This window comes from Zophobas morio, unplaced genomic scaffold, assembly GCF_036711695.1.
Source record: "Zophobas morio isolate AGI-343-1 ecotype UQ-CSIRO unplaced genomic scaffold, CSIRO_AGI_Zmor_V1 ptg000011l, whole genome shotgun sequence".
Lineage (NCBI taxonomy): Eukaryota > Metazoa > Arthropoda > Insecta > Coleoptera > Tenebrionidae > Zophobas > Zophobas morio.
In genome coordinates this window covers 23,537,499-23,562,073 of record NW_026972116.1, presented here as the reverse complement: position 1 = coordinate 23,562,073, position 24,575 = coordinate 23,537,499, and the positions used below count along the sequence as shown (strand labels likewise).

At 33.4% G+C, this 24,575-nt stretch overlaps 2 protein-coding genes across 2 annotated transcripts in view; one reads left to right on the top strand and one right to left on the bottom strand.

The window, feature by feature from the left end:
• LOC135127253 (semaphorin-2A) overlaps positions 1–24,575 on the bottom strand; it is a 917,845-nt gene that overhangs the window by 317,276 nt on the left and 575,994 nt on the right. The gene's annotated exons all lie outside the window — the stretch shown is intronic.
• Positions 1,126–2,258, top strand: LOC135126583 (metaxin-1-like). The gene has a single exon (XM_064052610.1). It carries the CDS (start codon positions 1,246–1,248, stop codon positions 2,128–2,130), a length of 885 nt encoding a protein of 294 aa, XP_063908680.1. The 5' UTR covers positions 1,126–1,245; the 3' UTR covers positions 2,131–2,258.

Here is a 24,575-nt window from a genome sequence, read left to right as displayed (position 1 = left end):
CAAATTACTTCAAAAACAGAATACCGAATTCTCCAATATTCTTCCAAATTAATTCTACAACGAAACATTACAAGATTCCTTAGTATTTTCAAAAATTGGACCCCAAGACCCCCCAATTTATTAAAATGCCACCAAAAAAACATAGGTCTCCCAAAATGTTTTTAGAATCGTTCTAAAAAAAACCGGAGGTCCCCAAGATTCCTTGCAATTTTTTAAAATCAAAGCAACGAAGATTTCCCAGGTTATTTTAAATTTTTTCAAGACGAAATATAGCAAAAAACGAAACACCAAGGGGCCTCCAAATTCTTTGTATTTTTTTCAAAAACTAGACACCAGGATCCCAAAACTTTCTTCAAATTCTCCAAAAAAAAAAAAAAAAAACCTGGGGTCCTCGAAATCGTTTTAAATTCTTCTAGTCATAATGGCCGGAGCCCTAAACTTTTGATGTCACCAGTTTCTTGAAGAGGGTGAACAGATAAATTTTCGTTAGCGTTGTACCATTTCAAAAATCAAATGAAGGTGTTCTTGACAGTTCAAATTAGCGGATTCGATATCTTTCGACATTATCTATCGAATAAAAATGTGAACAAATAGACAGTGGAACAAAGAAACAAATAAAATTTTTTGTATTTTAGGAGAACAAGAAATCAAACCACGAAAATGTAATAATTGTAAGTAAGACAGAAAACTAATAATCTCACAGTGCACCAAAGGATAACCGAAATAATATCTTTACAAAGTTATCGCTGATCAACTTAGGAAAGTTTAATTCATAAATACTTGTTTAATTTCTACTATTGTTTCCAAATGGATACATTATTCAACGCTATATGCATAGTTCATAAATCAGCAATTAATTTGATACATTTATTTATTTTCACTATGACTTCTATAATAATTTTTAGAACCATTTATATTTTTCTCTTATATGTGTGAATAAATACATTTTGCATTAATAAATGATTTAGTATGAAATTTAGAACCGTTAATCATAATAGTGTTAAATATAAATGCGGCTGTAAGTGACAAAAATTGTTTAAATAAATAAATAATCCTGGATGCCCCGGCTAATCAGCCACTGCGCCGCCGCTGACGTCGGTAAAATCGCTCCCTACTGCGCACAAATCAATGACATTCGACAGTTCTGAGCCTGCCGCTTAACCTCAAAAAACGCACTAAAAATTTCGCGTGATGTGTGTGAAAAAAAGCGTTTAATGTTAACAGTGAGTCAACAAAACCCACCAAATGGCCACAACTTCAACTCTCCACATAATCGACGGCGATTACGGCCTCGTCTCCTTCGACGTGGGATGCATCGAATCAATTTTTTACGCCCGACTAAAGCAAATTCCGCTGGAGATAAAGTTCCAAAACAACCTAAAATCATGTGCTTTGTACAACGCCCCGAGCTGGCAAAGCGGAGACAGCACCGTCGAGAAATTCCCCAACATCATGATGCAGTGGAAGAAAACCCACGGTAACCTCGACGAGGGTCTCAACCCCAAGGAAGCCAGCGAGACTCTGGCCCTAATTAACTTAGTTACGATGAAACTATTCCCCGTGATCGAGTTCCTGTATTGGGTGGATCAGCGAAACAGCGAAGAATTCACCAACCGATGGTTCATGAAAGCGCTGCCGTTCCCGTTTAATTATTCATACACGAAACGCAAACGGGCTGAAGCGCTGCAGCTAGTGGAGACGTTGTACCCTGTGGACACCGACCTGGACGTCGTCAAGGACTTTATTACGAAAACCGCCACGCAGTGTCTGTCGACGATATCCACACGTTTAGGCAAATCCAAGTTCTTTTATGGGGATAATCCCCAGATTCTGGATGTGGTGGTGTACGCTCACATCGCCCCCCTTGTTAAGTTACCCTTTCCCGCTAACGATATCCCGTCTTTGTTGTCGATGTGGCCCAACCTCACGGAGTTCGTGAAACGGATAGATGCGAAATATTTTTCGGACGTGAAGAGGGAGGTCAAGTATTTAGCGGTGGAGACGACGTTGAGGCAGAACGACGACGAGGTGTCGTATGCGGCGATTTTTATTTTAGTGGTTAGCGCGACGTCCTTAGTTGTGGGGTTCGCGGTGAAGAGGGGGTTCTTGAAATTACCTAGTATGTTTTAGGTGGTCCAATTTTGTTGGTTTTGTTATGTTTAAGACTGAGTAAACGATGTGAAGCTCAATGCTGTGTTTGTTTATTTGAGTATTTGAGACTTTTTGTATCATGTTTTTATTAAACTTGTCCTAAAATTGTGGAGTTTTTTATTTCTGCTGCGGCCGGAATTATAAATTGTATATTTTTCGAATCAGCACGTCGAGTTCAATATACCAGAATTTTTTATAGATTTCTTGGAAACTTTTAAAAGCTCAATTTTTCAATAATACTCTGGAAATTTCGACCACTTTCAAACACTACTTGAAAAGATTTTTTTTGTGATTTCGACCTCCAGAACTTATTTTGTGTCCCATTTCTAGGACAACTTCTACCATTTTTTCAAAATTGGACAATGAAATACGTCAATTTTTAGGATTAAAAAAATATTTAACGAGATATGTATGCTAGGATTTTTTGTGAATTTTCAAATAATTTTTCCAAAATCCCAATTTTTCACTTTTTCGAAAATTACTTCGACTTTTTTGTGGATTTCGATACCCAGAAGTTAATTATGCCCTCATTTGTTCCAAAACTCCTACCATTTTTCCAAATTGCCGCATAACATTGGAAGTTTTTTGGATCAAAAAAAAAAAAAAAAATTAAACTGAATATTTTTAAAATCTTGCATCTGTGTTTTTCAAATCAGTCTGTCGAGATTATTTATATCCCAGAATTTTTTCTGGATGTTTAGGGATTTTTTTTTAAACTCAAATTTTCAATATGAAATTTTGGCTTTCTTTTGATTGCCTCTGAAAATTACTGAAAGGGAATTTTTTGTAGATTTCGAGACTCAGAAGTTAGTTTTGGCCTCATTCTTCGAAAACTCCTACCATTTTTTCATAATTGGCTCATAAAATATACATTTTTTTTTAATTTTATATAAAAAAATCGATTTTTAAACTAATTATTTCTAAAATATTGCTCTAGATTTCGAATCAGCATATCGAGATTTACATTCCAGAATTTTTTATGCCTTTCTGGGAGATTTTTTCATAAGATCAATTTTTCGAAATGTGATTTTTGACCTTTTATCGACACTCAGGAGTTAGTTTTGGCCCCATTTGTTCTAGAAATCTTACCATTTTTCCGGTATTACACCTCAGAAAATAGGCAATTTTTTGAATAAAAAAAAAATTAAAGAACACATTTATAAAATCTTCCACCGGTGATTTGTATCCCAAAATTTTTTATATATTTTTGGGCAATTTTTTCAAAAGGTCAATTTTTCTAAACTATTTAGGTTTTTGATCTTTTTTTCATCACCTCCGAAAATTATTTAAAAAGATTTTTTGTAAATTTCGACACCTAGAGCCTCATTTCTTCCAAGACTCCTACCATTTTTCCAAAATTTCCTCATAATATTGTCAATTTTTTGGTTAAATAAAAATTTTGTAGTGAATATTTCTAAAATCCTGCATCGGGGTCATAAACACAATGTATTTTTGGAATCAGCCTATTGAGATTTATATCCCACAATAAATTTTTTTGTGGATGTCTAGGTAATTTTTTTAAAAAACTCAAAATTTCAATATGAATTTTTTTATTTTTAAAAATAATTTTTAAACTAATTATTTTTAATCTTGCTCTACTTTTCGAACCAGTATATCGATATTTATATCCCACAATTTTTCATGGATTTTTGGGATTTTTTTTTAAATATTAAATTTTCCAAATGAGATTTTTGACTTTTTTTCGACTGTCTCCGAAAATTACTTAAATAGAGTTTTTTTTGCAAATTTCGACACTCAGGAGTTGGTTTTGGCTACATTTCCTCGAAAACTATCATCATTTTTCCAGAATTACCTCACAAAAAAGGCATTTTTTTTTGTATTAAAAAAATACTTTAAAGAAAATATTCCAAAAATCCGAATTTTTTCAAAAGGTCAACTTTTCGAAATTCGATTTTTGATCTTTTTTCGATCATCTCTGAAAATCACTTAAAGAGACTTTTTTGTAAATTTCGACATCTGAAAGTTTGTTTTGGCCTCATTCATCGAAAACTCCAAACATTTTTCCGAATAAAAATAAAATACAAATTTTTTTAAGTTTATAAAAAAATTATTTTTGCTCTATTTTTCGAATCAGCATATCGATATTTATATCCCAGAATTTTTTATTGAATTTTGGGAAATTTTTTCAAAAGATCAATTTTTCGAAATGAGATTTTTGACTTTTTTTTATCGTCTCCGAAAATAACTTAAATAGAGTTTTTTGTAAATTTCGAGACTCAGGAGTTGCTTTTGACCCCATTTCTTCAAGAACTATTATCATTTTTCCAGAATTACCTCAAAAAATACAAAATTTTAAAGAAAATATTTCTAAAGTTGTATTTTTCGAACCAGCCCATCGAGATTTATATCCCAGAATTTTTAGTAGATGTTTAGGACAGTTTAGTTAATTTTTTAAAAAACTCAAAATTTCAATTTATAACATTTTTGACTTTCTTTCGACTGCCTCCGAAAAGGGATTTTTTTGTAGATTTCGGTACTCAAAAGTTTCGAAAATTTCTACCATTTTTTCAAAATTGGCTCATAACATAGATATTTTTTTAAATTTTATAAAAAAATGATTTTTAGCTAATTATTTCAAAACAAATTTTTCGAATCGGAATATCGAGATTTATATTCCAGAATTTTTCATGGACATTTTGGGAAATTTTTTCAAATGGTCAATTTTTCCAAATGAGATTTTTGACCTTTTTTCGACCGTCTCCGAAATTTACTTAAATAGAGTTTATTGTAAATTTCAACACTCAGGAGTTGGTTTTGGCCCCATTTATTCGAAAACTTTTACCATTTTTCCAGAATTAGAATCACAAAATAGGCAATTTTTTGAATAAATCACACTAGATTTTTCGAATCAGCTTATCAGAATTTCTATCCCAGATTTTTTTATGGATTTTTGGGCAATTTTCGAAATTAGATTTTTGATCTCTTTTCGACCGCTTCCGAAAATTACTTGAAGAGACTTTTTGTAAATTTCGACAACTAAAAGTTAGTTTTGACCTCATTTCCTCAATTCCAACCATTATCCCAAAATATTGTCTAATAAAATAGGCATTTTTTTAAATTTAAAACAAACCATTATTTTTAAACAAAATGACAAACATAAACATGCTATAATTTCGAAACAACATTGCGAGATCTGTTTCCAAAAATGTTTGCGGATTTTTTGTCAATTTTTTTAGAAGTTCAATTTTTCATTACGGAATTTTTGACCTTTTTTCGATCGTCTCTGAAAATTACTTAAAGAGACTTTTTTATAGATTTAGATACCCAGAGTTAGTTTTGGCCTCACTTCTTCGAAAACTACCATTTTCTCAGAATTGCTTCATAAAATATGCTATTTTTTATAGACATTAAGTTTTTAGAATTTTAGCCAATTTTTGGCGTTTTTTCGACTTTGTCTCAAAAATTACTGGAAGATCTATTTTTTTTGGATTTCGATACCCAGCAGTTAGTTTTGGTCTCATTTCTTCGAAAACTCCCACTACTTTTCAAGAATTGCCTCATAAATTGGACAATTTTTTGAATAACAAAAAAAATTAAAACAAATATTTCTAAAATCTTCGTTCGGGACCATAAATACGCTATATTTTTCGAAAATATATCCCAGAATCTTTTCTGGATTTTCGTTTTTCCAAAAACTCAATTTTTCAATATGCAATTTTTAACCCCTTTTCGACCGCCTACGAAAATTGTTATTTTATTTTTTCCCGAATTATTGTCTCATGAAATAGAAAATTTGTTTAATAAAAAAAATCCAAATATTTCTAAAAACTTGCACTTAGCATAGACATTCCACATTTTTTGAATCAGAACATCAAAATTTATATCTCAAATTTTTTTTCGCCAATTTTTTCAAAAGCTCATATTTCCAATAAGAAATTTTTGTCATTTTTTTCGACCGCCTCTGAATAGTACTTAATGAGGCAGAGACTTTCTTTGTAGATTGGGACATTCGAAAGTTAGGTTTGGCCTCATTCTCCCTACTATTTTTCCAGAATTGGCTCATAAAAAGCCAATTTTTTAAGCTTATAAATAAATTGATTTTTACATCAATTATTTCATTTTGTTCAGGGACCATAAATACGCAATTTTTTAAAATCAGCAGTTCAGCATGAAGAGGTTTATATACCGCAGTTGCTTGCAGATGATTATTAGACAACTTTTCCAAAGGCTCAATTTTTCAGATTTATGAAAATTTTGAGCTTTTTTTCAGCCACCTTCGAAAATTATCTAAAGAAAAATCTGCAGATTCGGACCTCCAAAACTACTTTTCGGTTTCATTTCTACGAAAACTCCTGCCATTTTTTGAGAATCACCAAATGCAAAACGGCATTTTTTAGGATTTTTTAGAAAATTTGACTTTGAAACTGAAACTTAAAAAAGGGCCATTAGCATGCTAAATTTTTCGAATTAGTACCTCGAGATCTATGAACGTTTTGTGAATTTTTAGACAACTTATTCAGAAGCTGAATTTTTGAATACTATGAAAATTTCGACTTTTTTTGACCACCTCCAAAAATGTCCTGCAAACATTTTCTTGTAGATTTCGACCTTCGTCTCACCAATAATGTCTACCATTTTTCCAGAATCGAAATTATGGCAATTTTTAGGATTGAAGAAAACTGGTTTTTTGGATTTCTAAAATCTTGCTCTAAGCTGATCAGCACGTTGAGATCTAAATCTCACAATTTTCGTGGAGTTGTAAGTAACTTTTTCAAAAGCTCAATTTTTCAGTTTTACCAAAATTTTGAACCTTTTTTGACCACTTTTGTCATCAAATTCGGTGTACTTTGTGATCCAAAAACTCTACAATTACTCTTAGAAAATAAAACGACGAATTAAAGACGTATGACAAGCCAAAAAATTTGAAATTCGATAATTCTATAAATATAAAAATGATCATGAATTTTGTACTTGTTCAAAAAATATGTGTCGAAAAACGTTATTCCTCAAGGGACAAAATACCAATTTGTGCGTCACAAACAAAAACAGTAATTTTCACCCAAAAAACGATCGTATCCCCCTTTAAACCTACAAATACGATTCAAACACCGCAACCAAATTAATTTCAACTTTTTATTTTCCGCATCCCCAGGCGTCCACGTCCGAAATGACGACATTCTCAAATTATTCAAAAGAAGGCGCCCACACGTTACGATCCACGTGCAAAAAACCACCACATCAGTTCCTATTTCGGCATAAACCAATATAGAATCCCGCCTCCGCATCTGATCTGTCGAAAGTAATGAATAAGTTTTGGGAGCCGAAACAACCGACAAAAAATTACTGGTATAAATATGGAGTGAGAAGATGACTACTTTTATCTCCAACAGCGTGATTTAAAAACAACATCTAGCTGATGAAAACCTTTAACTAAATTAGGAGTCATTTATCGTGTAATTAAATGCAATCAATTTCTGAAGACTGATATATCTGCAGCTCAACAACACAACGGTTTGGTGTCACTCAAATGTGCGTTCAATTGTAGCAACAACGATTGTAATTAACAGCGGGGGGTGTTATATTTCATCGCTTAAGGGTGATTAGTCATTGCGGATTTAATTAAGCGAAAATGATGATGGAACGCCGTCTTCGGAAAAGAATTCGGGCCGCAACATCGCGTGGGGAAAACAGCCGATATTAAAATATAAGAGCGATTCGCTTCTTTGTAATAACAAATGTATTAATTGTGATTTTTATTACCCAGGCTTTGGGGGAAGAATCGTATTTTGACAGTTTAATTTAGGTCGAATAATTTTACAGTCGTGTCAAGGTTTAAGTACAATTATTGCCTGTAATGTATTCACTTGAGTTTTTTGATAAATCATGCAGTACGGTGTTACTTTGATGTTAATGCTAATGAATATCTAATTACATGGATCATATCAATCCAAAGGATGTCGTTTGATATGTTATTACATCATAGACTAGATGCTTTACTAACGTAATAGCTATTGTGTAGCGTAGCGTTAATAAGTACCTTGCCACAAATACGTTTAAAATTCATATCCTGGTGTATTGGTCTTCCGGAGGTTGAAACACGATATGGAAGGGTGTCGCAATTGTACAAAAATTTGCTTCGATCGCTTGTTTGTGATTTCACATTTCAACTGATTTTGTTAACAGTTGCTTTGCCCTGTGTTTTGCTTTTTTCGTATTTTGTTAATGGAGAAAATTTGGGCGTTTTATTAATCGGGCATGGTATTTCAAACCTGAATGTAATTTTACGGTATTTGCATCATTGCTTTAGAAGTGCCAGAAGGAATCCGTTCTGATCGAAAATTTACCACAAAACGAAAAATATAGCAAGGTTTAAGAAAAATATAAAAAGACTTGTTTCGACAAATGACATGTGCTCTGAGAAAATAGGGGGCGGGTGGGCGGGCCTAATACTTGTTAAGATAAAACTGATTTTGCTCCTATTAGTATTGTAAAAATGTGCAAAATATCATCAGTTTTTACTTGTGAGTTATCACTGCATTCATATTTTTGAGATTTGAATATACAGGTGACTCAAACAAATTAATGAATGGATCAAGTTATTTTATTGATTAAAAGAGGAACGGCTCACTGCATTTTCCCAGAAAATTTTAGGAATTTTAGTGTCCTTGCAAAAATGTTGATGACCTCATCACAAAATCCTGTAAAGTGAAATCTCAATTCAAAAATGCTGGATATGTTTCACTGTAGTTTAGGTGCGAGGGAAGTTCTGTCGAAACAGCTTTCGACCAATTTTTTTAAGAATGTAAAATCTTCTCGGGGAACCCAAGTGGCTTTTTTAAGAATATTAAATCTTCTCAGGGCTCCCAATTGTCTTTTTTAAGGATGTGAAATCTTCTCGGGGGTTCCAATTATCTTTTTAAAAATGTGAAACCTTCTCGGGAGACCCAAATGCTTTTTTTAAGTGAAACCTTTTCGGGGGTAACAACTATATTTTTTAAAAATGTAAATCCTTTTGGGGGCGCCAAATGTTTTTTTTTTAATGTGAAACCTTCTCGGGGGTTCCAACGGTCTTTTTTAAAAATGTAAAACCTTCTCGGGAGGCGCAAATCCTTTTTTTAATGTGAACCTTCTCGGGGGTTCCAAATATATATTTCTTTAAATGTAAAACCTTCTCGGAAGCCCACAAAAAATGTCTTTTTTTAAGAATGTGAAACCTTCTCGGGGCTCTCAACTTTTTTTTTAATGTCAAACCTCGGGCGAACCAATGTTTTTTTTTTAATGTGAAACCTTCTCTGGGGTTCCAACGATTTTTTTTTAAATCTAAAACCTTCTCGGAGGCCCCAAATCCTCTTATCAATGTGAACCTTCTAAGGGGTTTCAAATATATATATTTTTAAATGTAAAACCTTGTCGGGAGCCCACAAATGTCTTTTTTTAAGAATGTGAAACCTTCTCGGGGGGCCAAATGTTTTTTTTTTTAAGGTGAAACCTTCTCGGGGCTCCCAACTGTTTTTTTTTTAATGTAAAACCTTCTCGGGGGAGCCAAATGTGTGTTTTTAAGGTGAAAATTTCTCGGGCGTTCCAACAGTCTTTTTTGAAAATGTAAAACCTTCTCGAGGCCCCCAACTGTCTTTTTAAAAATGTAAAATTTTCTCAGGGGCGCCAAATGTCATCTCTAAAAATGTGAAACCTTCTCGGGGGTTCCAAATACATATTTTTTTAAATGTCAAACCTTCTCGGGAGCCCAGAAATGTCTTTTTTTAAGAATGTGAAATCTTCTCGGGAGGGCCAAATGTTCTTTTTAAAATGTGAAACCTTCTCGGGGCTCCCAACTTTTTTTTTAATGTAAAACCTTCTCGGGGGAGCCAAATGTTTCTTTTTTAATATGAAACCTTCTCGGGGGTTCCAATGGACTTTTTAAAAATGTAAAACCTTCTCGGGGACCCCAAATCCTTTTTTTAATTTGAACCTTCTCAGGGGTTCCAAATATATATTTTTTTAAATGTGAATCCTTCTCGGGAGGGCCAAATGTTCTTTTCAGAATGTGAAACCTTCTCGGAGCTCCCAACTTTTTTTTTTAAGTAAAAGCTTCTCGTGGGAGCCAATTTTTTTTTTTTTTTAATGTGAAACCTTCTCGGGGGTTCCAACGGTCTTTTTTAAAAAAGTAGAAGATTCTCGGGGACCCCAAATTTTTTTTTAATGTGAACCTTCTCAGGGGTTCCAAATATATATTTTTTTAAATGCGAATCCTTCTCGGGAGGGCCAAATGTTCTTTTCAGAATGTGAAACCTTCTCGGAGCTCCCAACTTATTTTTTTAAGTAAAAGCTTCTCGGGGGAGCCAATTGTTTTTTTTTTAATGTGAAACCTTCTCGGGGGTTCCAACGGTCTTTTTTAAAAAAGTAGAAGATTCTCGGGGACCCCAAATTCTTTTTTTAATGTGAACCTTCTCGGGGGTTCCAAATATATATATTTTTTTAATGTAAAACCTTGTCGGGAGCCCACAAATGTCTTTTTTTAAGAATGTGAAACCTTCTCGGGGCTCCCAATTTTTTTTTTTAATGTAAAACCTTCTCGGGGGAGCCAAATGTTTCTTTTTTAATATGAAACCTTCTCGGGGGTTCCAATGGACTTTTTTAAAAATGTAAAACCTTCTCGGGGGCCCCAAATCCTTTTTTTAATGTGAACCTTCTCAGGGGTTCCAAATATATATTTTTTTAAATGTGAATCCTTCTCGGGAGGGCCAAATGTTCTTTTCAGAATGTGAAACCTTCTCGGAGCTCCCAACTTTTTTTTTAAGTAAAAGCTTCTCGGGGGAGCCAATTGTTTTTTTTTTTAATGTGAAACCTTCTCGGGGGTTCCAACGGTCTTTTTTAAAAAAGTAGAAGATTCTCGGGGACCCCAAATTCTTTTTTTAATGTAAACCTTCTCGGGGGTTCCAAATATATATTTTTTTTAATGTAAAACCTTGTCGGGAGCCCACAAATGTCTTTTTTTAAGAATGTGAAACCTTCTTGGGGCTCCCAACTTTTTTTATTAATGTAAAATCTTCTCGGAGGAGCCAAATGTTTCTTTTTTAATATGAAACCTTCTCGGGGGTTCCAATGGACTTTTTTAAAAATGTAAAACCTTCTCGGGGGCCCCAAATCCTTTTTTTAATGTGAACTTTCTCAGGGGTTCCAAATATATATTTTTTGAAATGTGAAACCTTCTCGGGGCTCCCAACTTTTTTTTTTAAGTAAAACCTTCTCGGGGGAGCCAATTGTTTTTTTTTTTAATGTGAAACCTTCTCGGGGATTCCAACGGTCTTTTTTAAAAAAGTAGAAGATTCTCGGGTACCCCAAATTCTTTTTTTAATGTGAACCTTCTCGGGGGTTCCAAATATATATATATTTTTAAATGTAAAACCTTCTGGGGAGCCCATAAATGTCTTTTTTTTAAGAATGTGAAACCTTCTCGGGAGGGCCAAATCCTCTTTTTAATGTGAACCTTCTAAGGGGTTCCAAATATATATATTTTTAAATGTAAAACCTTGTCGGGAGCCCACAAATGTCTTTTTTTAAGAATTTGAAACCTTCTCGGGGGGCCAAATGTTTTTTTTTTAAGGTGAAACCTTCTCGGGGCTCCGAACTGTTTTTTTTTTATGTAAAACCTTCTCGGGGGAGCCAAATGTGTGTTTTGAAGGCGAAAATTTCTCGGGGGTTCCAACTGTCTTTTTTGAAAATGTAAAACCTTCTCGAGGCTCCCAACTGTTTTTTTAAAAATGTAAAATTTTCTCAGGGGCGCCAAATGTCGTCTCTAAAAATGTGAAACCTTCTCGGAAGTTCCAAATACATATTTTTTTAAATGTCAAACCTTCTCGGGAGCCCAGAAATGTCTTTTTTTAAGAATGTGAAATCTTCTCGGGAGGGCCAAATGTTCTTTTTAAAATGTGAAACCCTCTCGGGGCTCCCAACTTTTTTTTTAATGTAAAACCTTCTCGGGGGAGCCAAATGTTTCTTTTTTAATATGAAACCTTCTCGGGGGTTCCAATGGACTTTTTTAAAAATGTAAAACCTTCTCGGGGGCCCCAAATCCTTTTTTTAATGTGAACCTTCTCGGGGGTTCCAAATATATATATTTTTAAATGTAAAACCTTGTCGGGAGCCCACAAATGTCTTTTTTTAAGAATGTGAAACCTTCTCGGGGGGCCAAATGTTTTTTTTTAAGGTGAAACCTTCTCGGGGCTCCCAACTGTTTTTTTTTAATGTAAAACCTTTTCGGGGGAGCCAAATGTGTGTTTTTAAGGTGAAAATTTCTCGGGGGTTCCAACTGTCTTTTTTGAAAATGTAAAACCTTCTCGAGGTTCCCAACTGTCTTTTTAAAAATGTAAAATTTTCTCAGGGGCGCCAAATGTCATCTCTAAAAATGTGAAACCTTCTCGGGGGTTCCAAATACATATTTTTTTAAATGTCAAACCTTCTCGGGAGCCCAGAAATGTCTTTTTTTAAGAATGTGAAATCTTCTCGGGAGGGCCAAATGTTCTTTTTAAAATGTGAAACCTTCTCGGGGCTACCAACTTTTTTTTTAATGTAAAACCTTCTCGGGGGAGCCAAATGTTTCTTTTTTAATATGAAACCTTCTGGGGGGTTCCAATGGACTTTTTTAAAAATGTAAAACCTTCTCGAGGGCCCCAAATCCTTTTTTAAATGTGAATCTTCTCAGGGGTTCCAAATATATATTTTTTTAAATGTGAATCCTTCTCGGGAGGGCCAAATGTTCTTTTGGGAATGTGAAACCTTCTCGGAGCTCCCAACTTTTTTTTTTAAGTAAAAGCTTCTCGGGGGAGCCAATTGTTTTTTTTTTAATGTGAAACCTTCTCGGGGGTTCCAACGGTCTTTTTTAAAAAAGTAGAAGATTCTCGGGGACCCCAAATTCTTTTTTAAATGTGAACCTTCTGGGGGGTTCCAAATATATATTTTTTTTAATGTAAAACCTTGTCGGGAGTCCACAAATGTCTTTTTTTAAGAACGTGAAACCTTCTCGGGGGGGCAAATGTTTTTTTTTAAGGTGAAACCTTCTCGGGGCTCCCAACTGTTTTTTTTTTTAATGTAAAACCTTCTCGGGGGAGCCAAATGTGTGTTTTTAAGGTGAAAATTTCTCGGGGGTTCCAACTGTCTTTTTTGAGAATGTAAAACCTTCTCGAGGTTCCCAACTGTCTTTTTAAAAATGTAAAATTTTCTCAGGGGCGCCAAATGTCATCTCTAAAAATGTGAAACCTTCTCGGGGGTTCCAAATACATATTTTTTTAAATGTCAAACCTTCTCGGGAGCCCAGAAATGTCTTTTTTTAAGAATGTGAAATCTTCCCGGGAGGGCCAAATGTTCTTTTTAAAATGTGAAACCTTCTCGGGGCTCCCAACTTTTTTTTTTAATGTAAAATCTTCTCGGGGGAGCCAAATGTTTCTTTTTTAATGTGAAACCTTCTCGGGGGTTCCAATGGACTTTTTTAAAAATGTAAAACCTTCTCGGGCGCCCCAAATCCTTTTTTTAATGTGAACTTTCTCAGGGGTTCCAAATATATATTTTTTTAAATGTGAAACCTTCTCGGGGCTCCCAACTTTTTTTTTTAAGTAAAACCTTCTCGGGGGAGCCATTTTTTTTTTAATGTGAAACCTTCTCGGGGGTTCCAACGGTCTTTTTTAAAAAAGTAGAAGATTCTCGGGTACCCCAAATTCTTTTTTCAATGTGAACCTTCTCGGGGGTTCCAAATATATATATTTTTTTAATTGTAAAACCTTCTCGGGAGCCCAGAAATGTCTTTTTTAAAGAATGTGAAACCTTCTCGGGGCTCCCAACGTTTTTTTTTAATGTAAAACCTTCTCGGGGGAGCCAAATGTTTCTTTTTTAATATGAAACCTTCTCGGGGGTTCCAATGGACTTTTTTAAAAATGTAAAACCTTCTCGGGGGCCCCAAATCCTTTTTTTAATGTGAGCTTTCTCAGGGGTTCCAAATATATATTTTTTTAAATGTGAAACCTTCTCGGGGCTCCCAACTTTTTTTTTTAAGTAAAACCTTCTCGGAGGAGCCAACTGTTTTTTTTTTTAATGTGAAACCTTCTCGGGGGTTCCAACGGTCTTTTTTAAAAAAGTAGAAGATTCTCGGGCACCCCAAATTCTTTTTTTAATGTGAACCTTCTCGGGGGTTCCAAATATATATATTTTTTTAAATGTAAAACCTTCTCGGCAGCCCACAAATGTCTTTTTTTAAGAATGTGAAACCTTCTCGGGAGGGCCAAATGTTCTTTTTAGAATGTGAAACCTTCTCGGGGGTTCCAACTGTCTTTTTTGAAAATGTAAAACCTTCTGGAGGCTCCCAACTGTCTTTTTAAAAATGTAAAACCTTCTCAGGGGCGCCAAATGTCTTTTTTATAATGTGAAACCTTCTCGGGAATCCCAATTTACCCTCTAGTAATTTTCAAAATACCGTTTTAATTACCATTTAGAATCAAAAAGCTGAAATACGAAAGTCTGCCATTATAAAAAAAGTAAAATTTTAACTAAAGTTTTATTTGCATTGTATGTTGGGTCTTTGACGTTGTTAAAGTTAATATTTAACTGCTACAGTATTAATTTTAATTTATATGGTTCTGTATATTTTTACGTAGACATTCGTGTGCCAGTTAGCTATAAAATGCAGAATGTGTATAAAATTATTACGAGCATAACAAACTAAAAGTTTTTGTTTATAAAGTTTTACTTTTCCTTCTATAAAATTCGACGTGCCTAGTGTAGTTGGACGTATAAAACATTTAAAAACTTTGCAAATTTTGACAAATCGTTAGTTACAATGCTATTTACAGTTTAGATTATTTATATTTATTGTAACGTATTTTAGACCTTATGAGTTTCTGGTTTATGAGTAGGATATCCTTCTTTGCAGATTTATTTAGTTTTGTGTTAGAGACAAATAACATGTTTATGCTTCTGAATCCTATCTTCTCGAGTTCTCCTTTCTTTAGCCCGCTTTCATTATGAGTTTCGTTTACGAGGTATAATTCCGCCGTCAGGTATTTATTAAGTAAATGGTACATTAAGTTTGCAACCTGGAAGAAATCGGCAAGTTCCAGCCCAGATTTCTACTTTTACGACTATAATAGTAATAAGAAAACTTCGCATTTCTTCATTTTACGACCCATTTTATAGACACAGACAAACACCTAATTGCTCCTTCAGAAACTTAAAATTATCCATAATTTAACTTTAATTAATGCAAAAACACAAGTTTGAGAGAGGTGCTTGCTCTATGAACTACTACCGGCAGAGATTTACGATTTCACCACCCAGCTTAATAAGTCGACGAACAACTTTTAACAGATTATAAAATTTTAATCACCGCCGTTTGAACGAAGTGATAAAAAATAGTGGCACCTCGTAATGGCAATAAATTAAGCCTGTTTTATTGTCGAGTTTGTAAAGTAAAACTGGATATTAATAACCGGAACAAACGGGTCGCCACTGTTTTAAAACAGAAAGGGAAATCGGATCCAAACAACTAAAAGCTCAATTAATGAGTTTTCGACGCGCGATATCAACTTTGAGGCTGACAAGCTTTTCGAAAATAAACACCGGTGTGGACCGATAACCTGCTCGCCAATTACGAAATCTATTTTCATTTAGTCGAAGTTTCGGTCGATTCGGTTTTTCGAACGGCTCGTGGCTTATCTAGACCGTACGTTAATTAAAACAATTCCAGATTTTTTACCACTTAAAATTCATACGTGATTGACATTTCGATTACTTACCTGTCTATAGATAATTGGTTTCTAGACTTTATTTGACAAGGTATAATGGAAAAAGGGACCATCGTGACGCAGCAGCAAATATAGATAGAGCGTCATCTTTATTATGTAGAACGTAAATAAAATATTAAAACTGCAGTATTCTTTTACGGCTTCATTTACATTCTTCCCTCATATATGACTAATATGCTCATCTTCTTTTAAATAAGGGTCAATGCGACAGAATTTGACATTCATATACTTCTTTTTTTTATAGCTCGTCGTAAACCGAGCATGGGGTGTAGTTTTAAATTGCATATTTAGAACGAAAGCTCCAACATCCAGAAACAATTTCTACGGTGTGGCATTAATGGTTATGACTCAAACACTTGAGTGCTTACTCGTAAAGAGGGAGCAGATAAACAACCTGGAAATTTACAGGTTACTAGTGGTCGTCTTGTGGTGCAGATAAGAGCCTTTAACGTCTCCAGGAGCAATATGTAGGCAACTCAGCGATAATTAATTGTTATATACAAAGTGGGCAATGTTTGTCATACCACAACAGTTAAAATAAATTTGTCCTAGAATCCGCTCTTCAGCTAATCGTGCCCGAATTTTATTTATTCGAAACCGGAGTCGTTAGCCGGAATAATTCCAGGTGAGAGAAGCATGTCGCTTTTTCGTCCTCTACAAACAAATGGTCGCGTAATTGTATAATGACGTGTAATGGGTTGCTGGCAGGTGCACAGAGGCTTTCATTTAAATCAGTATTTTTAAATGAAAACTCGTCCCTTTTGTCTTTTGTGGTAATTACAAAAAGCCGCAACAATTAGCCGTAAGAGCCAAAGTTCCGGGTTGTTTTTATTTTTATGATTTGCGATACTGGCAGAGGGACTTGTTTACGTTCATGTATCTTTCCATTAACCTCTATAAAAGGTGTTATCTGTTACGTCGTACCCTTTATCTGTGGAAATTTAGCGTTTGTTGTAAAGTTTAAGGTATAAGAGCTTACTCGTTGGCTAATTTCAAAAACACATAAAGAGGGAAGCGTCGCTGAGTGTCTCCTAATTACCAGATAAGATTGCCGTTAAAACAAGGAAATGTTGCTTCTTTGTCGTTGTCGAGCCGACTTTCTATCTATTTTCTTCCTTGTTCGCAGTTTATGGGCCGCCATTTGGCATTTTTAATTTCGTACTTAGGAGGCGCTGAGGATTTATTAATTCTGGAAAAGGTTTTGATATCTTAATACACAACGACGGTTGAAATTACGTTCGACGTGTATGGAACTGGAAAAATACGGGTGTGGTATGAATTAGTGGCTATTCAAGACGGGGCCAAAAATCTGGCGCAATTTTATACTTATTTAAATCAATAAAGGTCTTCCATTCCTAACCGATTCGATCGTCCCGCAGCAGTAGCAGCTGACTGTCTAACCATTATGTCTCTTGTTTCTACTTTATAGTGCGCCATTTGGAATGTTTTATTTCGTGCTTAGAAGGCAGTTGGAATTTATTAATTCTGGTAAAGGTTAAGGTGGCTTTAATAATACAGAAAAAAATTGAGATCAAGAAAAAACTAATAGTGCACACGGGATTTTTATTATGAATCAGGTAAATTCCAGACAAGATAAATAAAATTCCATCAGATTTTCGATAATGTGTATTAAAGTTTTTTAGAAGCATTTCTGAAATATTTTTCTTAATTGTTCTCATACATTTTTTGTAGTATTTCTTCACTTTTTTATAAATTGTTTTAAAATGTGCTGTTACAATGTATTTATTTTTGTGGTAACTCCTGAATTCCAAAATAAAAATGGACGTGAATTGTCAACTCGTATCGAGTCTTTTAATTATAATTTTGTAATTAGGTCATTAAATTTTTAGCGGGGATAAATATATCAAATAAAATGAAAAATCAAAAATTGTTTCGTTCGTGTTCTATAAACAATTTTATGAAATGACAGAGAAAAAGAAAATTAGGGTCTGTCTCAAGATTTTGCAAAAGTAGTATTTTTTTTACAAGCTAAAGGAACTTTGGAGGCCTTTGGTGTTGGTCCCTAGTGTTTTTTTAAGGAATTTAATGTTGAAGTCCCCTGGTAGAAATTAGAAATAAGTTGAAAGTTGAAATAATCCTGAGTGGGGCCTGGTGTTTTGTTTTTGAAAAAATATGAAAAAAAAATTAAGAGAGCTTCATATTTTGTTTCAAAATATTATTACAAGATTCTTGGGGACTTTGGTGCTTCGTTTTTGAAAAAAAAAGAAAAATTGTTTTTAAGGAATAATTCGGAAGACCACCAAGTAACCTGAAGATTAAATTCTTTCAAAAAGAAAAGTGGGAAATCCAAGATTTTTTTTTCAAGATTGAATTTCTTAGAAAACACAAGGTGTTCTAAGGTTCTTTTTTTAACGAAACACCAAATTCCCCTAAAATTCTTTCAAATCTGTTTTCAAACAAAACATGAAACCCGCTCAAAACTTTTTTTAGAAAACGTTGTTTAGAACAAATTCGAAATAATCCTGGGAGCGTTTGGTGTTTCGTTTTTGAAAAAAAATTGAAAGAATTTTCTTTAAAGGTATGTAATCTTGAGGGCTACTGGAGTTCGTTTTAGAAAGAATATGAAAAAATCTTGAGGGGGGCGTGTGTTTTATTTCAGAACAAATTTAAAAGAAATTGAAACATTCTTGGGATCCCTACTGTTTTTTTAACGAATTTATTCTCAAAGGCTCCTGATGTTTGTTTTTGAAAGAAATTGCAGAAATCTTGAGATGAGCTCGTGTTTTGTGTCAGAGCAAATTGGAGAGAATCTTGGAGGCCACTAGTGTTTTGATTTTTGAAAATATTTGACAAAAATTTTGAAGCAATGAAGCTGATCTTTTGGTTTACAATGAATTTCAAAAAAAATCTTCAAGGGGCTCATGCTTTGTATTAAAACTAAATTGAAAGAATCTTGGGAGCCCTTGATGTTTAGTTTTTGAAAAAATGATTTTGAAATAATAGTGTAGGCTTCTGGTGTTTCGTTTTTCTAAAGTTGTTTTCTTTCAGAACGAATTTTGGGGTCTTTGGTGTTTTGCTGTTTTGAAAACAATTGAAAAAAATCTTGAGGCTGCCTGTGGGTGTTTTTTTGAAGGAATTCAAGCTTGAACGTCTCTGGTGTTTTGTTTTTGAGAGAATTTGAAAAATTCATTACGAGGACTCTTGTTTCAGAACAAATTTAAAGGAATTCTGTAAGCCTTTGAAATTCTGTTTTTTGAACGAACTTGAAATAAAGCCTGAAAGAGGTTGGTGTTTTGTTCTAGAAAGAATTTGAAAAAATCGTTGTGGCCCTGTTGTATTTTTTGTAGGAATTTATTTTTAAAGGCCCCTGATGTTTTGTTTTCGAAATAATTTCAAAAAATCTTGAAGGTGTATTTCGTTTTTAGAACAAATTTGAAAGAATCTTGAGAGCCTTTGGTGCTTCGTTTCTGAGAAAAATTGATCGAATCTTGGAGTATTTGCTTTTTGAAAGAATTAAAAAAAAATGCTGAACGTGGTTGGTGTTTTGTTTAAGAAGAATTTGAAAAAATCGTTGTGCCCTTATTGTTTTTTTCGTCAGAATTTATTTTTAAAGATCCCTGGTGTTTTGTTTTTGAAATAATTTTAAAAAATCTTGAATGTGTATTTCGTTTTTAGAACAAATTTTTAAAAAATCTTGGGAGCCTTTGGTGTTTCGTTTCTGGAAAAAATTGAACGAATCTTGGAGTATTTGGAGGTTTTGTTTAAAAGAATTGAATCTTGAAGGCCCATATTTGGTATTTGAAAGAATTTTGGAGGTGTTTTGCTTTTTTGAAATATATAAAAAAAAAATTTTGAGGCTAGTGTTTTTTGAAGGAATTTAAGCCTGAAAACCTCTGAATCCTGGAGGCCTTCTAAATTTTGTTTTTTGAAAGCATTTGAAAAAAATGTTGAAGGGCGCTGGTGTTTTGTTCTAGAATGAATTTGATAAAATGTTAGAGGCCTTTGGAATTTTGTTTTTTGAAAGAATTTGAAAGAATCTTGAGGCAGGAGACAGGTATTTTGTTTTAGAAACAATTTGAAAAATCTTTGAGTCCCTAGTGTCTTTTTCTGAACGAAGTTAATTTTGAACGTCCCTGGTGTTTTGTTCTTGAAATAATTTGAAAAAATCTTTGGGGAAGGTGGTGGTCTTATTTTAGAATGAATTTGAAATAACCCTGTAGGCCTCTAGTGGTTTTTGTTTTTTGAAAGAATTTGAAAAAAATCCTGGTGTTTCCTTTTATAAAGAATTTGCGAAAATTGTTGTATGCCTACTGTCTTTTTTATAGTAATTTTTTTAAAGGTCTCTGATGTTTTGTTTTTGAAAAAATTGGAAAATTCCGGAGGTCTCTGGAATATGTTTCAAAGAATTTTAAAAAAATTTGAAGGGGCCTCGTATTTTGTTTCAGAACAAATATGAAAATATCTTGAGAGCCTTTGAAAGTGGTTCGTTAAAAAAAATGAAAATCTTGGAGTTTCTGGAAGTTTCGTTTAAAGAAATTTAATATTTTTTTGAAAGAATTTTGAGGGTCTTTGATATTTTGTTTTTGAAATAATTTGAAAAGAATTAGACAAAACTTGAAATAATCTTGGGTTCCTAATGTGTGTTTTTTTTTAATTTTAAATAGTTTTGGAGGCCCCCGATGTTTGAAAAATTTTCACACGATCTTGGGAAACTCTGGTGTTTTATTTTACAATGAATTTGAAAGATTCTTTAGGATCCGTGTTTTTCATTTTTTGAAAAAATTTTAGAAGAATTAGTGTTTTTTTTTCGAATTTAAAAGAGTCTTGTGCATCGTTTTTAAAGATTTCAAAAAATCCTGAGGAGGACTGGTGTTTTTTTGGAAAGAATTTAAAAAAATCTTTGTGTTCCTAGAGTCTTTTTGAAGGAATTTATTCTTAAAGGTCTGCGATGTTCTGTTTTTGAGATAATTTTAAAAAATCTTGAAGGTGTATTTTGATTTTACAACAAATTTAAAAGAATTTTGGGAGGTGTTTCCTTGTTGAAAAAGATTGAACGAATCTTGGAGTCTCGAGGTTTTGTTTAAAAGAATTGATTCTTGAGGACCCATGTTTTAATTTTGAAAAAATTTGGACGGTCTTTGGTGTCTTGTTTTTTTGAAAGAATTTTAAGAATTCTTAAGGCTGCCTGCTGTTTTTTTTTCAGCAATTTCATCTCGAAAGGTTTTGGTGTTTTGATTTTGAAAGAATTTAAAAAAATCTTGAGCGGGACTCTTGTTTTATTCCACAACAAATTTAAAAGAATCCTGGAGATATTTGGAATTTTGTTTTTTGAAAAAATTTGAAAAAAATCTTGAGGAGGGGCTGGTGTTTTGTCTTAGAATGAATTTGAAAAAATATTAGAGTCCCTAGGGTCTTTTTTCGAAAGAATTTATTCTTAAAAGCCTGTGCTGTTTCGTTTTTGAAAGAATTTAAAAAAAATCCTGAACGGGCCTCGTATTTTGCTTCACAAATTTGAAAAAATCTTGCGGGGCTTTAATGTTTCGTCAGAGAAACAAAAAAATTAGAGAATCTTAGTCTCTGGTGGTTTCGTTTAAAAGAATTTAATCTTGAGGGTCCTATTATTTTTTAAAGTATTTTGGAGGTTTTTGGTCTTTTGTTTTTTGAAATAATTTGAAAAAAAATCTTGAGGACCTTGTTTTAGAACAAATTCGAAATAATCTTGGGAATTCTTGGTGCTTTATTTTAGAACGAATTTGAAAGAATGTTTAGGGCCCTTGATGTTCGCATTTTGAAATTTTTTTTTTAATTTTCGCAGCTCTAGTGAATTTTTTTCAATTTCAAAAGAATCTTGTGGGCGCTTAGTGCGTCTTTTTTGAAGAATTCTAAAGAATATTGGGGGCGCTTGGTGTTCTCCTAGAATCAATACTCTTAGTTTTAGTATTATTATTTTCAACATTAATATCATCCATTCAATTTTTAACGATTTCTCTTAGAAATTTCTAAACCAATTGATATTAAATTTTGTACGTGTTTTGAGGTTAAACAGAGGGCTAACTAAAATTTGTTTATCCATCCCCACCAAAATTTTTATGACGTCACCTCAAAAACTTGCTGAGTTATTTAAACTGTTAAGTTTGAATTTAAATATAAGCAACCAAACATTCGTAAAAAAATGCTTTTAAGATTCAGATAAACGAAGATTTCCGGCTGTGACTAACACAGACATCACGTCGCCAAATACCACCCACCGACGTAAATTTTTTCTTCTCCTTCGAACCGGATTGTAATTGAGTCCTTTTCCACGCCAATTATGAGTAAAATAACACGCTTTTTGCACCTCAAAATCCATAATTTTAACTCTAAACTACTTTTAGACGAAGTCATAAATACTGGCAGTTATTCTAATTGCGGATAACTACTTTAGCACCTGCTGCTTATTTAGCACACGCAACCCTTCTTTAATTGGCATTCAAAGTAGACCTGAAAAACAACGACGTACACAAACATGACGCGGCAAAACAGATCCCAGTTTTTTCGTCGTGATGCCTGTGTCAAAATAAAGTCTTTCTGGAACATAATGAAATTATTCAAGGCTTCGTTGCCTCCACGGTCAATAAATCTTTAATTATCTAATAAATAAACCATGAGATTTGCTGACAGAGTAACACTGAATTACAAGAACCAGTTATTAGTTTTAATTTAATTCTTTGAACAAGTGGGAGGAGCTAACGCGAACTCGTAATTCGGAACAAGTTTAGTTCTCCATGTAATATATCACCATCTCTCGGCGATATTAAATATCGCGCACTTGCGATCTCTTCACTGTAATAATAATAATAATTGAAATAGGGGTGATCCCGTTCGGAAATCTTTGATGTAGTCTTCGGCCCTTTGTGGACCACCCTTCATCACATTTCCACGTAATCTAAGCCATTGAATCTCGCATATCGTTGTATCACGTTCTTAGATAAGAGGATAAAAGTAATTTTCATTTATATTACCGCTTTCCTCTTTGTTTTGCTCTTTATTAAATATCGTACGTGGACAGAACAATGACCATGTGGCATAAATGCCGCATAAAATATTGTTATCTGTGTTCCTATTGTCTCTGATCTTCACGCGAAGGCTCTAAGTCAACCTATTGTAAATGTTGTAGGTCATATACGAACGCACTCACGTTTTCGAGGCTTCTTTATGAAGTGCTGTCATTTATTACTACGGTACGTTGGGTAATCCACCTCAAAACAACTCCTTCGGTTATACTTCCAAGATTAAAACATAGACAGCGCCAGGCAATAACCATCAATCCTCTCCGCCCGGACTGACCTTATCTCGGATCACTTGCACTTCAAATTTTAATTTCGTTTTGATTGCGATTGCGGTCACATTAACGGGATAATTAAATCCGTGCTGTTCGATAATTAGTTTTGATTGGCTTTCGTTAAGAACTGGATAACCAATGGCGGCGATCTAGATCCCGTTACAACTAAGTGAACACGAGTCATGGCAAATCAATTTGAGACAAAGGATCGCGTTTAATTTAAATTATCTTAAGTCGCTTCGGATATATTTAATTAATTTAGATTTAATTTAGTGTGTTTGGGAATGAGTGATGGTCCGAATTAATCAACGCTGTTATCGAAATGCATTATGCAACCGGAATTTTAATGGCGAGTTTATTTAATGAGGTTTTAATAAATATCGAATTAAAGTGCGGTTTTGTGGTATGCTGGTGGGACGTGATGGTTTTTAATCGAAGCTCTTAAATGGAAATTTGGGATGGGTTTTAGTGGTGCGGGGGAAAATGGTGTAGCTTACTCTGACACCTTTTATTTTTTTGTGAATATCAAAAAATGTTTTTTTTTTCTAGGAATAAATTTTAATTTCGCAATCAAATTATATAAATCGTGTAACAAATTGAACTTGTTTTATTGTTGGCCGAGGGAAAAATATTGAAAATATGAAAAATTCCGAAATTAAAGGTTTCCAAAACTGAAATGTTGAAAAATTGAAACGAAAACTTGAAAAATCGACAACGCGATTTTTCAAGTTTTCGTTTTAATTTTTCAAGATTTCAGTTTTGGAAATTTTGAGTTTCTCGATCTTTCGATTTCTCGATTTTTCTAGTTATCGACTTATTGACTTTCAGATTTCCTAATATTTTGATGTTCCCATTTCTCGATTTTCAATGTTTCAGTTTCTCGATTACTCGATTTCTCGAAATTTTTTCATATTTCCAATTTTTCAATTTTTCAATTTTTTAGGTTTTTAATTTTTCGATTTTCCAAATTTTCGATATCTCGCTTTTTCGATGTTTCAGTTTTGGGATTTTTCAGTTTTTCGATTTTCCTTCGATTTTTCAATTTTTTGACGTTTCAGTTTTTCGATGTATTGATGATTAATTAATTTTTCGATATTTGGATTTGGGAATTTTTCATTTTTTTGATTCTTCAATTTCTGCTATTTTAAGTTTTTGGTTTCTAAATTTTCGAATTTTCGAATTTTTAGTTTTTATGAATTTTCCGATTTCTCGCTTTATCAAGATTTCGATGTTTCAATTTTATATTCTGGGCCATTTCGATTTCTCGAAATTTAGATTTCTCGATTTTCGAATTTTCAACTTCTCCACTTTTCGATTTTTCGATGTTTCAGTTTTACAGAGGTTTCGATTTAAATGTTGTTCCGCTTTTTGATTTTTCAATTTTTCAGTTT